Here is an 18,194-nt window from a genome sequence, read left to right as displayed (position 1 = left end):
GCAAAACACTGGAGCCAGATTAATTTATAATAAGTACATAAGTAATGCCATACTGGGAAAAGACCAAAGGTCCATCGAGCCCAGCATCCTGTCCCCGACAGCGGCGAATCCAGGTTAAGGGCACCAAACGTACAAACATTTTATACATGTTATTCCCGAAATTGTGGATTTTCCCCAAGTCCATTTAGTAGCGGTCTATGGACTTGTCCTTTCGGAAACCGTCCAACACCTTTTTAAACTCTGCCAAGCTAACCGCCTTCACTACGTTCTTCAGCAACGAATTCCAGAGTTTAATTATGCGTTTGGGTGAAGAAAACGTTTCTCCTATTTGTTTTAAATTTACTACACGGTAGTTTTATCGCATGCCCCCTAGTCCTAGTATTTTTGGAAAGAGTGAACAGACGCTTCACATCCAGTTTGACCACGTGTCTCTGCTCTTGATGAATTCATTAGCTCCTTTTTCAAGTCTGGACTTTTAAAAATTGGTTTGTTTTGTTTTTAAATATGATGGCCCCTGAAAATCTCCTTGCTTTCTTCTCATTTCCTCAACGGAACAAATCTTCTAGGTTAAAGAATCATCAGTATTTCCTTCTTTAAGTCTGTTCACTTCAAATGAAGTTTAATCTTTTTCGTATAAAGTAGTTCAAGTTTGAAATGACTTACCTATTCCAATCAACAAACTTTCACTGTATTCGTTGTTTCCGAAATATTGAATACGATGAAAGTTTTTTTGTTTCAAAAGTTTTTAACAAAGCATTGATTTCTTATATTTGAATGTATTCCATTTTTTAATGTTTTATTTCAAGCTATTATAAAACACATTGGGCTCAACTTGTTTTAAGCAAATAAGGTCTAAAAGTGCCAATATTAGATTAGATTAGATATTGTTTTTCAGGCTGAATGACTGAGGGTATAAGCTTACAAGAGGTTGCCTACAGTTTGCTTTGTGAAATGTTTAACATTTGTGCTCTATATTGAGATATTTCTCCTGATTCATAGATGCTGGGTCTGCAGGCGATCCTATGGCTGAAGATAGAGGCTACAGCAATGACTTCCTCTTAGAAGACTTGATCCCCACAATCAAGGCAGCTATCCGGGCTGCTAGGTATTTTTATGTTAATTATTTTAGGGGCCCTTTTATTAATTAGAACTACCACCTGGCTACCACGTGCCCCGGGCAGTAATTCTAATTTTTATGCGCGTCCAATATGTGCGGCAGAAAATATTTTTTATTTTCTACCGCATGGCACTAACCGGGTGGTAATCGGCAGTGTACGCATGCTGACGATTACCACCCAGTTAAGGCGTGAGACCTTACCGCTAAGTCAGTGGGTGGTGGTAAGGTCTCAGGCCCAAAATGGACTCGTGCCAATTTTTATTGTGCCGCGAGTCCATTTTTGACCAAAGAAAAAGGCCTTTTTTGCAGGCATGCTGAAAAATGGATCTGTGTGTGTCCAATACATGCGCCTACACCAGCACAGGCCATTTTTCAGCGCAACTTTGTAAAAGGGCCCCTCAGAAACCAATCAACATGACTCAATCCAACTCTTATACACTAACAATGTCAAGAATTTTCCATTATAGACATTTCCCCTCCCTCCTCCTCCTCCTCCCAACCTCCTAGTATTTTAAAATTTATTTTGGCTGTTTCCCCAAATATTGACTAGCATAAAATTCAACCGATATCATTCTTCTTCACCAGTATCATTATTCTGGCTAATCATGACACATTTGATGAATTTTATGGCTAAATTAATGTATTGCTCCTAGGTGGCTCAAATTGTGCATGTTACATTTGTAGGGTTAGGCTAGGGAAGTAATTTAGGGGCCCTGTTACCAAGCTGTGGTAGGGCTACTGCGCAGGTAGTGTATGCCAAATCAACCCTACCGCCAGGGTAGTGTGGGTTCCTGGGGGTAGTTCTGAAGTTGGTGCACTCAGTTTCCTGCAGTAGAAAATAATTTTCTATTTTCTAACCTGAGGGGGGTGTTGCCACCAATAATCAGCAGCACAGCCACATCGCCGCTCGCTGCCTGATTACTGCATGAGTAGCATGTGAGCCCTTATTGCCTTCTAAATAGGTGGCGGTAAGGGATCAGGCAGTAAATAGCCCTGTGCTAATTTTAATATTAGCACACAACCATCTAGTGCCCCATTTTAAAAAAAGACTTTTTTCCCATCATTTTTATTACATTTGTACCCTGTGCTTTTTCCCCACTCATGGTAGGCTCAATGCGGCAGGCAATGGAGGGTTAAGTGACTTGCCCAGAGTCACAAGGAGCTGCCTGTGCCGGGAATAGAACTCAGTTCCCCAGGACCAAAGTCCACCACCCTAACCACTAGGCCACTCCTCCACATGGTAAAATATGGCCCAGCATGCACCAAAGCTAGCACAGGCCACTTTTTATGGTGGCTTAGTAAAAGGGCTGTTTAGCCAGTTGACATAAATTTTCAGTACTAACCTGCTGTGTTTGGGTAGTTATCCCTGAGTTCCATAGATAGCTATCCAAAATTCAAATGATCTTGCCCAATCTGTAGAACTGCAATCACCCTACCTTCTGGCACATCAACATGTCAAAGGAACACTTTACTTATTCTATTCAATTCCATAATTTCTATTTTGCTTTTAATTTGCGATTCAAAGCGGATCACAGAAAGATGAACATACCCCAATCGGATAGAGTGTACAATTTAGTCTCTTAAAAACTAAAATTACATAGAAAACAAATACGTTTTTAAAGCCTTTAGAAAAAAAACTGTAAAATCATATGATGTACCTTATGATTTAAGTCCTTGCCACCTACTCAATGTAATGTTTCCTTCTTCTCAAAAATGAAACCAAACACAATAATACTTTCTCTTTACCTGTTCTGCTTAAACATCTCAACAGTAGGCCATGGTTTAAGGTGTGAAATGTGGCTGACAAATTTAGGAGGACCAAAATAAAATCTTCCCCTTTTGTCAGCCCATGCTCTTAAGAGTATTCATTAAACTCATCAACAAAGTTTCTGTTCCATAGGCTGCTCTGACCCCCAAATGTTAGTGGTGTAACATCCCAGTCTGTTTGAAATAATCACAGAATTAAGATTCCTTTATCACTTGCCAGGAAACAATGGCACTCATGTCTGGTAATAAAGTCCAGTTGTAAAGACAAAAGAAATCCTCAGAGACTTTCTGCATGCTAGGTAAAATCACTGAGGCTCTTACTAAGATATACGGTAAATACAGAAAGACAACCACCTACTCCAAAATAAATCAACATTAGTTTGACATATTGAACTCAAGAAAAAATGATGTTTCAGTTTGCTACCCAGGCTCTGTTTGCAAACATACATGTTTTTCATGGGTTCAATAAATACTTAATACAGGGGGAAATTCTATATATGGCATCTTAAAAATCGGTGCTGTAAAACCACACGGTTAGCGTGATTTTTTAAACTACACCTAAAGTTACATGTAGTTTATAGAATAAGCTCATGTGCTGTTCTTGTGATTAAAATTTAGGAGCACCCATTTAGGCCACCTAAAACCAGGCCTAAATACCTGAGCCTCAGTTGGGCACATTCTATAATAGTGCGCATAGTTTTTTGAAACATCCACAACCCATCCATTCTACGCCCATGGCCATGCCCCATTTTCGACTGTGCGCATTAGAATTTATGTGCACTGCGTTATAGAATACACACAGAAAGTTGTATGTGTTAATTCTAATTAAAGCAAATTAGTGCTGCTAATTGGTTGTTAAGTACCCATTATCAGCACTAATTGGCTTGCTAATCAATTAAGTTGTACATGTAATTTGGTCATGCAGCTAAATTAGCATGCACAACTTAAGGCGCCATATATAGAATTTGGGGGACAGTTTTAATATGGATTTATTTCATAATGTCTTGTTCTCTCTATGCAAGTGTTTGCTGCCCATTACTTCTTATTTTACATAGAGGGGCATAATCGACCAGAAACGCCTATCTCCATGGGCGTTAATCTCCGAGAACGGGTCCGTGAAGGGGCGGAGTGAACCGTATTTTTAAAAAAAAATAGACGCCCATGCTTTATTCGCCAAGGTGTGAGCTGGGCGTTTTTGCTTTTCACCGATAATGGAAAATGAAATCGCCCAGCTCAAAAACGAATAAATGCAAGGCATTTGTTCGTGGGAGGGGCCAGGATTCATAGTGCACTGGTCCCCCTCACATGCCAGGACACCAACCGGGCACCCTAGGGGGCACTTTTACAAAAACAAAAAAAAAGGTAAAAGAGCTCCCAGGTGCATAGCACCCTTCCCTTGGGTGTTGAGCCCCCCAAATCCCCCTCAAAACCCACTGCCCACAAGTCTACACCAGTACTATAGCCCTAAGCGGTGAAGGGGGGCACCTACATGTGGGTACAGGGGGTTTGGGGGGGTTGGACGACTAGTAGCATTAAGCAGCACAATTGTAACAGGTAGGGGGGGGATGGGCCTGGGTCCACCTGCCTGACGTCCACTGCACCCCCTAACAACTGTTCCAGGGACCTGCATACTGCTGCTTGGGAGGAGGGTATGACATTTGAGGGTGAAAGTAAAAAGTTGTGAAACATCATTTGTTGTGGTGGGAGGGGGTTAGTGACCACTGGGGGAGTCAGGGGAGGTCATCCCCGACTCCCTCTGGGGGTCATCTGGTCATTTAGGGCACTTTTTGGGGCCTTATTCGTCAAAAAACAGGGTCCAGGAAAAGTGCCCTAAATTCTAGCTACAAACGCATCCATTATCGGCGAAGGGCGCCCATCTCTGTTCGGGTGATAACCACGCCCCAGTTCCGCCTTCACCACGCCTCCGACACTCCCCCGTCAACTTTGTCCGCATCCGCGACGGAGTGCAGTTGAAAGCGTCCAAAGTTCGGCTTTCGATTATGCCGCTTTATTTGTTTTTGTGAGAAGAACGCCCATCTCCCGATTTAGGTCGGAACTTGGGCGTTATTCTCGTTCGATTATAAGCTGGATAGTCTGATAATCAACACTACTTATGTGTCTAGTTCCCATTTTGCCAAATGACTCTTCAAAGTCTTTGAGGGTTGACCATTTCGTACCTTGCAGGATGTCACAAGATGTTTTCATTTCCACACAGAATACTTCAGTTTCTTCTGCACAAGAGAAAGTTCAAGGAGACTTTGAGGCCTTACGATGTAAAAGATGTCATAGAGCAATATTCTGCAGGACATCTGGATATGCTTTCCAGAATAAAATACCTTCAGACAAGGTACTGTAAGACCATGGTGTATTATTCAATATGCGATGTTGAAATAGACTAATACAGAACATTCTTGGCATTAATGCTTTCTATTTTTCTTGGTCTCCTTTTTATCCTAGTTCAAGGTTGGATTTAAAAATAGGATTCTTAGAGGTAGAGGAACAGCAGTGCTGCATCCTGCCTCTTCTCACCCCTGGAAATTAGAGAGCAATATGAAAAGTCCTGATTTTGGGGGGCGATCTTCAGAATTTGACGTCATAGACCAGTCTATGATGCGTATGCCTAAATCAGGCCTTGTCTACCCTTTGACTGAGCTTATTAGCCACTAGGGACTGCTTTGTCTATAAAAAACAAGAAATTTCAACATAGTTTCCTGTTACATTTGATTTCCTTTTGAAAACTAAAGTAAAAGGTACTAGTATTTCACCCTTCCCCCCTGATAAAAAACCTAAGCTGCCAATATATTTTAAAAATTCCTCTCCCCCCAAAGATCCCCTTCTCAGTATCCCTGTCATATTAGCACAGTAATACAAAGTGACTCTGGCATACCTGAGGCAAGCACTATTTTGGATTTTTTACATGTGACTAGATGGCGCCATTTTGATATATATAATGACTCTGGTCTCAAGCTGACTGGTACCATTTTGTATTATTGCAGGCATGAGGTAAGAAAAACTGGGGATTACTCTTTCTTCATAAAGAGCCCAGATATTAGAGTTAAGAGTCAGGGCAGGTAAAGCAGAAGAGGAGAGTATACCCCTGGATTCTAGTACGAACAGTTTCTTCTTAGAAATTGAGGCTCTTTTCTTCTTTAGAGGGCCCAATCACAGCAGAGGAGGTTATGACTGCCATTCAGAGCCTAGATTCCCATAAATCTCTAGGACCAGATGGTATCCCTGCAGAATTGTATTGCATGTTCAGCAAGGACATAGTTCCCTCATTGCTGCTCCTTTTCAACTCCTTGGAGACTCTGTAGTATTTAGATGGCACGCTCTCCTAGGTCACTGTTGTGGTTATCAAAAAGTCTGGTCGAGATTTAAGTCATGTGGAGAACTATCGGCCCATCTCCTTGATTAATACCAACTGTAAAATCTACTCTAAGGTTTAGACCAACAGGCTGCTTAGAGTTACTGGAGATCTTATTGGCTTGGAGCAGACTGGACTCCTTCCTTACAGATACTCGTCGGACAATACTAGACTTTTCTATGATATCATTCAAATTGCTTTTACTTATCAAACAGCTGAAGTGGCATTATCTCTTGATGCTGAAAAAGCTTTTGATAGTGTTGAATTGCACTGTCTTTTTGAAGTCTTGGCCTGGTTTGGCGTTGGGCCTTCTTTTGTACAACATGTCAAAATCTTATACTCTATCCCCCATGCCCAGCTTTATATTAATGGGTGCCTATCGAATGATCTTCGTCTTTTTTGTGGGACAAGACAGGGTTGCCCCCTGTCCCTGCTCCTTTTTAATCTGGCACTTGAGACACTCCTACTGGCTATCAAGACTGCACCTGACATTCATGGCATGACATGTTTTGGAGTGGAATGCAAATATGTTGTGTATGCAGATGATTTGCTGCTTTTTTTTTTTTTTTTTTAAAGGATTCGATTCTAGCATTGATGCAACTCATTCAGTCGTTTGCTGCACATTCTGCCTATGCAATTAATTGGCAGAAATCAGAGCTAATGCCAATCAATAAATGCATCTTTACTAAATCCTTTAGTAAAGCACTGCAAGGTTTTAAATACCTAGGTGCTTGGTTTATGCTTATTGTGGATGATACAATGTCCCATAATATGGCAAGATTGAGAGCAAAGCTGCAAGGTCTTATTCATGCATGGTCACTTTTGTATCTCTCCTGGTGGGGGAGATTGGAGATGAACCATATGGCTTTACTACCTAGAATTCTTTATGTCCTGCACGTGCTCCCAATTCAACTACCAGACTCCTTTTATAAGGGATATGAACGAATATTGGTGACATTTTTATGGAAAGGAAAACTAGATTGGCGTCATTTTGAATTATGGTAAGTGTCCTTCTGTTTCAATTTGAATCAAGATAAGTGTCCTTCTATTCCAAAGTCTTTAATGAAGCAATGAGATTTAAAATGTAACATAGAAATACAAGAAAGTATTTAAGAAATATTTCAAGAAATGTGAATTAAAAATAATTATTATAAACAATTTTCAGACCGGTGAAGAAGTTCTGTGGAACCATTTACGATAAAAAGCTGAGCATTTGAGATCTTTTTCTCCATTGACAAAATCATTCAATGAAGTAAAATCAGTTATGCTTGCTATTATATATATTTAGAGTATTCTTTTCAGCAAGACATTTGCCACACAGTAATTTCCATACCTAGTGTAAGCAATTTAAACTCACAACTACTCAATATTTTCGCTGGCTTCAATTACATCATTCTTTACAAGGCAGTGGATTGGCATTACAGGAGCTTTCGGAGACTTGGACTATACGCTAGGCATTCATTAGGCTTACTGATCAGCCACATGCTGCTTCTGCCATATGGAAATATTTACAATGTTTTAATAAAGAGCCTTTACTTGGGTTAAGAAAAATGTGGGAGCATGACTTGGATATTACTGAAGGAGAATTTTGTTGGAGAAATTTGTGGCTTAATGGGATGAGCCATTTCTAACTTTGAATATGGCCCTGGGGGGCCACCAGAACGGATGCTGCCTCTGCCAGTACTGATGTCTTCGGCAAGAATTGAGGCCATTTTGTCTACACTTGTTTCTTCATTTTGCTGCTATTTCTCAGAAGCAGGAGCTGGCTCAGTCCAATCAGGACTTGATGGGGTGGAAGACCTTTCATTCCTACCCACCTAGGACTCACCTGTAGGGGAAGGGGCCCTGAGGGCCCCCAGGAGCCTTTGGCACATTTTGGCTCCAGAGCTTAACCCAAATGGTTAAGAAAGCCTTGTAGGTGCAGGCTGGCCCCATGCCCAGTATGTTTGGAGACAAGTGGTACAGGGGGACCTGGGGTTTTCAGAGGCCCTAGTCAGTTCAGTTAGTAGCAGTAGTAGAGGTTCTCTCAGACTCCCAGTTCCCCTTGGGAGGAAAAGGAGGAGCAGTGTCATGTGATCCAGCTCTTCCATTGTGTGGAACTTTGTTGTCTCATTGATGAGGTTACGGAAGCCCTTGGAATGCTCAAGGCTCCTACTGCAGACCCCCTGAAGGTGACCCACTTCTGGAGGATCTCAAGGGACCCCCAAAGCATTTTCTTCTTCATAAGGCCCTCAATTGCATGATGCTAGCAGAGTGGGGGACCGCATATCGGGCCCTCAGAGGGGCCTGGGCTCTTGATCATCTCTATACCTTCGCTTCTGAGGAGATTGAGAAGTTTTGGACATTCCCTAAGATGGACGTGCTGGTCACAGTGGTCACAGAGGCTCAGCCCTCCAAGAGCTACATGAGAAGCGGGTGGAGCAGCAGTTTTGCCTGGCCTTCTCTTGGGGGGGGGGGGCATTCAGTGTTCAGGCTGATATTTGTGGTGGCTATGTGGCGAGAGCTATGGTGCATTGGCTACAGCAGCTGCCAGAGTCCACTGAGGTCTCTCATCTGGAGTTTGGAGCAGCCTTCCTGGTGGATATCCTCTATGACCTGATTCACCTTAATTCCCAGTCAGTGGCCTCATCAGTGGTGGGGTGCCACTAGTTGTGGTTCTGTCATTGGATAGCAATGCAGCTTCTAAGAAGCTCCTTAGTCAGCTTCCCTTTAGGAGGTGCTTGCTGTTTGGAAAGGACTTAGAAAAACTAGTGAAGGATATGAGGGAGGTACAGCTTCTCCATCTCCCAGAGTGGAGGCTAAAAGGTGCTCAGCAGTCCTTTGCCTGTAGAGGGCATTCAGGGTACTGGCCCCTACCCAGAGATGGCAGTTAGAAGCAGTATTGCAAAAGTATGCTGATGTGTTTTCTACTAAACCAGGCTAATCACAATGTAAACACGGGTGGCCATGACCCGCTGAAGCAGAGTGCCTATCGAATATCTGCTGAGGTGGAAAGGCAAATGAAGCAGGAGATTGATGAGATGCTAGCCCTAGGTGTTATAAAGAAGTCTCATAGTCCATGGGCTTCTCCTGTAGTTCCCAAGATATATGGCACAACCCGCTTCTATGTGGATTACAGGAGACTTAATGAATGCACTGTATCTGACACCTATCCGATGCCCCGGATAGACGCGTTACTAGACCACTTAGCTGGGGCCCAGTACCTGACTCCAATGGACCTTAGCTGAGGATATTGGCAGATTCTCCTAACAGCCACTGCTCAGGAGCAATCAGTATTTATTACCCCATTTAGTCTGTATGAATTTATTATGATGTGTTTTGGAATGAAAAATGCCCCTGGTACATTTCAATCCTTGGTGAATCATCTGTTAGATGGACTCCAGGATCATGCTAGGGCCTATCTTGATGACACTGCTGCGTACATCCAGACTTGGGATGACCACCTGATCCATTTGAGTGGAGTACTGGACCGGATCAGGGAGTCCCGCCTGACTATAAAACCCAGCAAATGTCATATGAGAATGGCAGAAGTGAAATATTTAGGGCACAGAGTGGGAGGTGGAGAGCTGAAGCCTGAACCAGCTAAGGTGGAAGCTATATAAAACTGACCCACTCCCCAAACTACAAAGCAAGTCCTTCCTTGGAACAGCAGGGTATTACAGAAAGTTTGTGCCTCACTATAGCACTATAGCCAAGCCCCTGACCAACTTGTCTAAAAAGAGACTTTCCTGAATTGTTACCTGGTCACCAGAATGTGAAGCGGCCTTCCAAAAATTAACGACAGCATTAGATACTGATCCAGCAAAGATTTGTGGTACAGACTGATGTCTCCACATATGGCATTGGGGCTGTACTCGGTCAAGTGAATAGCAGAGGGGGAGGAGAACCTCATTGTGTATCTGAGTCACAAGCTCCTTGACAGAGAGGTAGCCTATGCCACTATTGAAAAGGAGTGTCTGGCATTAGTGTGGGCCCTCAAGAAATTACAACCATATCTGTATGGGCGAGACTTTACTGCTTATTTTCCTGCAGACCATGCACATTAACTTCAGTTGTATCTAAGTGCTCCTCCACTCTTTCAATTCTGTGACCAATTTCATGGACTTCAGGCTACGATGACTCTTTAAACCAGTGTGTCACTTCCTGCTTAATTTCTTCACAGTCGCTAGTGACATTTACCATGAGGTCCTCTTCTTCTGAATCAGATTGCTCCGGCGCCATCTTTGCAGTGATCATCAGCTGTCCTTTCTCTCTGTTACCTATATGAATTTATCTAAGCATTTTCTTGTCACCATCAACCTGTCCCGCACTGGTCCTGTGATCTCTGGTAGGAATAGGATAGCACCACACTCAGATGGAGAAAACGCTTATTTTACTTAACAGCCTGAATGGAGCTTATCCCTTAAGCGGCCATTCCCTCAGAGTAAAATATCTTCCTCTTTAAAATTGTAAATTTTATGTTAAATTGTACACTTCCTTGGTGAACCTCTTCATAAGGACAGTTAGTAAATGACTATGAATAAATTAATACGCTTTAAAACTGCCTTCTTTACCACTATATGAAGATTGAAGCAGACAGATCCTCTTTCATAGTTGCATAGGAAGCTGCAACTGAGACCACCTCCCCGTTTGCCCCCAGTACTGCTGTTATATTATATATTTGTGTGGTGTTATGATGTCTGTTTGTTTGTTTTTCTTTTCCAGAATAGATATGGTTTTTGCACCTGGACCACCATCAACACCAAAACATAGGAAGTCTCAGAGAGGAAGTGCATTTACCTTCCCGTCTCAGCAGTCTCCCAGGTGGGTCATAGGGAATCTGAATGGCTCATCTTTCATGTAGCTGACAAGTAGGGATGAGCATCCCTCTGCTCAGATTGTTAGTACACTTAAATTTAGTGCAAATAATAGCAATTTAATGCTCATTAACCTGTGAATTAATGTACATACAATTTATTCACATGCATTAAAAAGTTCTAATTGGCATTAAAGTTTTATTAAACAAACTGAAAAAGTACTTTGAAAACTGGGAAAAATTCAGAAAGTTCTAAAAATTAATTAACAATTTTTGGCCTCGGCACATCTCTAATGACCACACTACAAACCACTTCATTTATGAGATTGGTGCAGTTACTAAAAGTCAAATGACTACTTCATGAAAGATTTCAAGAAGTCTGAAGGTTTTACAAAAGAAAAGATCATATGCAAGAAGCACATGCAGGGCTGGTGTTGACATTCAGGGGCCCAGGGCAGAAATTGGGATGGGGGCCCCAATGCTGGTTTTTAGCCTATGCCTTCTTCAGCTTGAGGGAGGTTTGGGGGCCCCCTATATTATGGGGGCTCAGGGCAATTGCCCTACTTGCCACCCCCCTAACGCCGGCCCTGAGCCCCCTTTCCTCCCCTTCCTTTCTACATCTTGGTTCTGTAAAAGAGGCACTGCCATATTCTTTGAATGGGCCTTCAATGACTCTACATTCAGAGTCAACCTTGCCAAACTGTGGCATAGCTATGTGGGGCCACGGGGGCCTGGGGCCCCGTAGATTTGGCCCTGGACCCTCCTGCTGACGACCCTCTCGACCCCCCCTCCCGCCGCCAACCCGCCGTCGCCGTTGACTACCTTTGCTGGCGGGGACCCAACCCCCTGCCAGCCGAGGTCCTCTTTTTCCGGCGCAAGGCTTCGTTCTGTTTCTGTGAGTCTAATGTCCTGCACGTACAACGTGCAGGACGTCAGACTTGCAGAAACAGAATGAAGCCTTGCAGATCAGCCAGTGGCCACGTTGCTGGCTGATCTGCAAGGCTTCGTTCTGTTTCAGAAACAGAACGAAGCCTTGCGCAGGAAGAAGAGGACCTCGGCTGGCGGGGGTTGGGGTCCCCCGCCAGCAAAGGTAGGCGACGGTGGTGGCGGGGGAGGGTTGGCGGCAGGAGGGGGGGTCGAGAGGGTCGGCAGCGGGGGGGGGGTCAAAGTTGTTGTTGGTGGTGGTGGCGGGTCGGCAATGGTGGGGGGGGGGGTCGGCGGTGCCAGGGGAGGGCTAAAATGTGCCCCTCACCTCGGGCTCTGGACCCCCCTCCCGCCGAAGTCTGGCTACGCCCCTGTTGCCAAAGAGTCCTCTTGAACCAGAAACAGGCATTGAAGTTTGCCAATTTTAGCAAGAATGCTTAAAACACCTGCAGTTCTACTTATTTTATTTAATTGTAGTTTAGTTTATTCCCTTTGGGGGTAAAAAGGGCCAATGGGGGCCATTTTTGCTGCATGCTGAGGCCGTTTTTACTGCAGTGGGTAAAAAGGCCAAAAAAAGACATGGCTACAAGGTAAAATTCCACTTATTGTGTGTCCGTGTGTGTGTGTGTGTGTGGGGGGGGGGGGATCAATTAACGCCACCCATTGAGGTGGCGGTAAGGGCTTCCGCGGTAACCAGATAGCGTGCGGTGCTACACGATTAGCGCCGGATTAGCGCCAGGCTAAAAAATATGACCCTATTTTCCGCAGCGTGGGAAATGGCGCATACTGGTGGTGGAACTACCACTGGTGCCTGCGTTGGGCCAGCGGTAGCACCAGATTAGTGTACGGTAAGCCCGCATTGTGCTTATCACCACTTTGTAAAAGGGCCCTTTTGGTACCACACCTTTCACATACAGCATCAAAATACAATATAAAAACTGTAGTGAAATAGCAATAAGTAGGTCAGGAAAAGTCAAAGGATAGGTTAAAGCAGAGAGGTATTGGAGAAAGGGCTACAATTTGGGTGAAATTTTTTTCCACTTAAGATGCTTTTCCCTAACATATAGTGATACCCATTGCAAAAAAAGGACTGCCATGCCTGTTTTTCTGGTTCATTGTGATCAGTTCTCTTGAAGTCAGTGAGTATCACTAGATCTCCTTCAGCTACTCATAGCTGACTTAGGGACTTCTCACAGCAAATTAGAGCTCTTAAATGGGCATATTAGAATTATATGCACAATAAATATGTGGGGTTCTCTTTTTGTAAGTACAAGTCAGCACAAAGAACGTTACTGGAGGTAAAGCCTCAAGAAGCTCCTAGACTCCTTCAACTGTCTTACAGGAGCGAGACTTCATCATCATCATCAGCAAAAACCTCCATAGAGTAATTAAAGCTATAAATTTTATAAACTTAGCTTAGACTGCCAGGTCTCTTTTTTCTTCCCTTCTCCGGTTCTCAAGACAACGGCCGTGATCAATGGTTGCCAGCGTTTCAAATCACTGGCCAGAGGAATTTCAATTCTGTTCAACAACGCTGACAAGGTTTTTGCCAATGATGATGAAGTCCCGCTCCTGTAAGCCAGTTTAAGGAGCCTAGGAGCTTCTCCAGGCTTTTCCTCCAGTAACGTTTTTTGTGCTGACTTGTACTTACAAAAAGAGAACCCCACATATTTATTGTGCATGTTTGCTGGTTTGGGTATCTCTCCCCCGGATAACATTATTAAGTTTACTTCTACATATTAGAATTATAACCATACAGGCCTGTCACTTGCGTGAAACATGCGTGCCAGGCCAAGTATTTCAAAGGACTATGGGTAAGTGAAATCTACAATATAGGATACATTTTCATTAGGTCAATGAATGCATGTACTTTGAAAATCATCTGGGTTTGTGTGTGCTGTATACATGTAGCAGGATGCCAAATGTGCGTTTCAATGCCGTTGGAAGAGGAACATTCAGGGTTCCTTTTCCAGAGTAGTGCCAATCAAAAATAATGAAGGGTGGTTTAGTCTGGGGAAGCAGCCCAATAAAATTAAAGCTTTTATTTTTGGAGGGAAGTATAAAATCTAGATGTTAGGAAGGGTTTAGATTTTTCCCTCCCAGGGAGGGGGGTCCAGTAAGTAAAATATAACTGCACAGTTTGGGACGTTAGGAGCTTTGGCTGCCCTAGTGGCTAAGGTGAGGTGAAAGCACAGCGGCTGTCAGTCAGGTCCATAGCTGTCCGCTGGAGCTTACAGAGGTGAAAAAAAGGCAGTTCCCACATGACTGTAAGAAGAATCAGGGGTTTCCAGCTTACCTCACAGCTGTCCCCTAAGGTACAAAGTGCCCTAAAGAAGAAAAGAGATCAACCATCAGAGAGATCTGGTCCCCATCTTCAGAAGAGAAAGGTAAAGAGTGAAGCTGCTGCTGCTGCTGCTAGAGAGTGGTGGATCTAGTGAATGCTTGATCCGAAATTCAAGAAAAGGGAAGCACTGGTGAACAGAGAGTCAAAAAAACCAGACCAGACAATCTGTCTATGGATGATAAACGGATGTCTGCAAGGTCTTCACTTTTAACAGGCGCACACTTGCTTCATGACTCTGGACATAAAGGTGGTGCCTTGAGCAGTCAGTATTTCAGCAGGGATCCCCACTCGGGAGAAGATTTCCCACAGCGCATTGGCCACCATGGTCATTTTCATATTATGCAGGACCATGGCCTTTGGGTAGTGAGTGGCATAGTCCAAAATAACCAGGATATATTTGTTACCATGGGTGGTTCATTCTAGTGGTCTCACAGAGTCCATAGCCACTCTTTCAAATGGGATATTGACAATGGGCATGGGCTCAAGAGGGGCAGGTGGAACCCTTGCAGGAATAGACAGATAAGCTCAACTTGCTTGAATACACCCAGACAGAAAAAACGGGCCAAAATCTACTCCCGGGCCTTCTCCTCCCCCCAGGTAGCCTCCTAACAGGTGACTGTGGGCTAATTTCATGACCTGCCTATGGTAGGGTTGAGGGAATAACAGTTGCTCTACCTCTTCCCTCTCCAGGGTTCCCTTGGCCACATTATAAGGCAAGTCACTCTTTATTAAGAAATACAGGAGTGTGACCTTAGAGGGGTCCTGGTTACCCTCGGGATTCCCATCTACCAAAACAACCTTAGCTCAGGCTGCTCTAAGGGACTCATCCTCTGACTGTGCCCTTTTAAAATTCCCTGTAGCTCCTTTGCTACTTCATTCGGGTAGGCTGTCTAATGGGTCTGGGGTGTCTGGACCACCGTCTTCTACGTCTGCATCCATTGCAGCTGCTAGATTCAGAATAATGCAGTTTCTCTAACCGCCACTGGCAGTGTGGTTTAGGCAATTTGGGGTTTTTGGTTCTCTAGCGGGAAGATCTCAGGGAAAGACACCTCCTCTTTCTTTCGGCCAGCAATCGCTGGGCCCAGATGACACTGAAATTCGGGAAATCCTGGACCATAGCTACTGGGTAAGGAAGACAAGGCAAGATTGCTGCTTCCAGCTGAGCTAACCTACATGTGTTTTAAAGGATACCTGAGCTGTCGGGTACTGCATTTGGTCACTATGTACACATGCCAGGGTCACAGTCTGCTCATAATTCAATTGCAGACTGTTGAGTATTTCTCTCCGAATAAGGGTCTTGATATTGCCAGAGTCCACTAGTGCTTGGTGTGGGTGTCCTTCCAGCTGAACTTGTAATACACAATTTCTGCTTTCCAGACTGAAAACGTCCACAAAATTTCAGTCAGGCGAGTGAGGCTACCAAATTCACATCCATGGCATCTTCAGCTAGATCCTGGCAGTCCCTAGCTATATGACCTCTTCCCCCACACCTGAAACAGGTGGAGAAGTAAGGATCTCCTGACTGGGCTAAGGGTGCACAGTGCATTCGTGGGGACGAGGGCTTCCATCGCTCTGATCCCTTCCTTGGAGACCCGGGGCTGGAGGGTGGCTTCTGATCCTTCTGGTTATTCAGTCCAGCTTTTTCTCTTTCCCTCCCAGGACTTCCAGCCTGCTGCTTTTCTTTGTAGGGTTCTGACTGTGGTTGTGCTTGATAGAAGGCTTCGGACACTTCTAAAGCACTCTCTGGGGTCAATTTAGGGTGCTGCCTCACCTACTGTTTCATAGGTGAGGATAAGTCTTCAAGGAGCTGCTCCAAGAGGATGACTCTTGTGATCTCCGGGCTGTCTTGCCTTCTGGTTGCAAAAATAAAAACTGCCTCTTTGGCAGTAACTATACCCCTCCCCCCCACCCCAACTAGTACTGGACTATTCCCTTTTGCCCGATGTCCTGGCGTAGTATCGTTAATAGGCCCAGAGCGCTGGAGGTCAAGGATAAGCTCCATATCACACCACTGCCACAGCATGAGATACTGTGAGTGAGGGTTGAGGGTGGGCCTTCAGTATAGCACAGTCGGACAAGGTTATAAACAGAAAATAAGTGCTTTATTAAACTTCATTCTGAGACCTGTTACTTCACAGGCCCAGAAACAAAGATAAAGTCTCTTCACTTCAGAGAACAAAGTCTTAACCAGGGCCGTAGCTGAGAGGGCCCAAAACACAGTCTGTAGCTTGTGATTGCCATGTCCAGGGCTGCCGGGGGGGGGGGGGGGGGGGGATAAAGTAAAATTGCCAGGGCCAAGCCTTCAAGGGGGCCTGGCAAGGTAGCTTCTTCTTTCCAGTGCCTGCCTGGCCTGCCTCATGCTTCTGGGTTTGTCTCTCTCCTGCTCCTGCATGCTAGGACCTGATGATTGCATTAACGCGGCACACAGAAGCAGGAGACAACAGACCGAGGGAGGAGGAGGAGCAGTCAGCCTGAGACACAGCTGGTAAGGGGGCAAGCATGCACACCCAGAGTGTTGGGGGAGGGGTGTGAAGATGGCAGTGCAAATATGGGGGGCAGCCCAAACTGGAGGGGGGCACACACGGCGGCCCAGGTTGGGGGGGAGCAGTCCTACCCTGGGCCCAGCTGTGTTTCTCTGCGGCCCTGGCCATGCCCCAAACACAGTCTGTAAATTTCTGCTCTCTCTCTCACTCTGGATTTCTAGCAAGGCTTACAAATATTCAGATCAAAAGTTAGCTTACCTCACTTCACAGTAGTGTGTAAAAGCATATGCTTGGCTTCATTTCTTCCTTCCCTGGACCTGCATAACCGATTCTGGCCCTGCATTTTATGTTTCCTGGTTCCTGTCCTTTTGGCTCCACCCCTCCTGTCTCATTTCCTCTCTGGGCAGGACTAGTGGCTTTAAGGTGGTTCAGACTACCTGAGGAATCTTTTTTAAGGGTGAGGAGCAGTTTTCTGTGTACCCCCTCACAGTCCCTTATGATAGACTCCTGAGGAAATTAAAAAGCCATGTGATAGGAGGCAATATTCTGTTGTGGATTGGAAACTTTAAAAGAAAACAGGGAGTATGGATAAATGGTCAGTTCTTTGATTGGAAGAAGTACATAAGTACATAAGTATTGCCATACTGGGACAGACTGAAGGTTTATCAAGCCCAGCATTCTGTTTCCAAAAGTGGCTAATCCAGGTTACAAGTACCTAGCTAGATTCCAAAACAGTACAATACATTTTATGTTGCTTATCCTAGAAATAAGCAGTGGATTTCCCCCAAGTTCATCTTAATAATGGCTTATGGACTTTTCTTTTAGGAAGCTATCCAAACCTTTTTTAAACTCCGCTATGCTAACTGCTTTTACCACATTCTCTGTCAACAGATTCCAGAGTTTAATTACACATTGAGTGAAGACATATTTTCTCTGATTTTGTTTTAAATTTACTACTTTGTAATTTCATTGCATGCCCCCTAGTCCTAGTATTTTGGAAAGAGTCAAGAAGCTATTCACGTCTACCCGTTCTACTCCACTCAAGAAGGTGAGAGTTGAGTGTCACAGGGATCTGTACTGAGTCTAATGCTTTTTAATGAATTCATTGATGATCTCTAAATAGCAACAATGAGAGATGATCAAATTTGCAGATGACACCAAATTATTTAAAATTGGTAAATCATACAAGGACCGTGAGAATTTGCAGGAGGGCCTTGGGAAGTTGGAAGATTAGGCATCCAAATGGAAGATGAAATTTAGATTGGACAGGTATAAAATGATGCACAGTGAGAAGAATATCCCGAATTATAACTACATGATAAAAGATTCCACAATAGGAGTCACTGCTGAGGAAAATGATTTAGGTGTCATTGTAGTAAATGCATTGAAATCTTCTGCTC

At 44.2% G+C, this 18,194-nt stretch overlaps 1 protein-coding gene across 1 annotated transcript in view; it reads left to right on the top strand.

Annotated features, from left to right (window-relative positions):
* The window catches only part of KCNQ3 (potassium voltage-gated channel subfamily Q member 3), a 379,802-nt gene that overhangs the window by 348,926 nt on the left and 12,682 nt on the right, over positions 1-18,194 (top strand). The window contains exons 11-13 of the mRNA XM_030189943.1: positions 1,000-1,105; positions 5,100-5,231; positions 10,953-11,051. Coding sequence (XP_030045803.1) covers positions 1,000-1,105; positions 5,100-5,231; positions 10,953-11,051 — 337 coding nt within the window. The remainder of the gene's footprint in view (positions 1-999; positions 1,106-5,099; positions 5,232-10,952; positions 11,052-18,194) is intronic.

Source organism: Microcaecilia unicolor, chromosome 1 (genome assembly GCF_901765095.1).
Source record: "Microcaecilia unicolor chromosome 1, aMicUni1.1, whole genome shotgun sequence".
In the NCBI taxonomy this organism is placed as follows: domain Eukaryota; kingdom Metazoa; phylum Chordata; class Amphibia; order Gymnophiona; family Siphonopidae; genus Microcaecilia; species Microcaecilia unicolor.
Note: the sequence above shows the minus strand (reverse complement) of the source record. Positions and strands in the feature narration are given on the sequence as shown.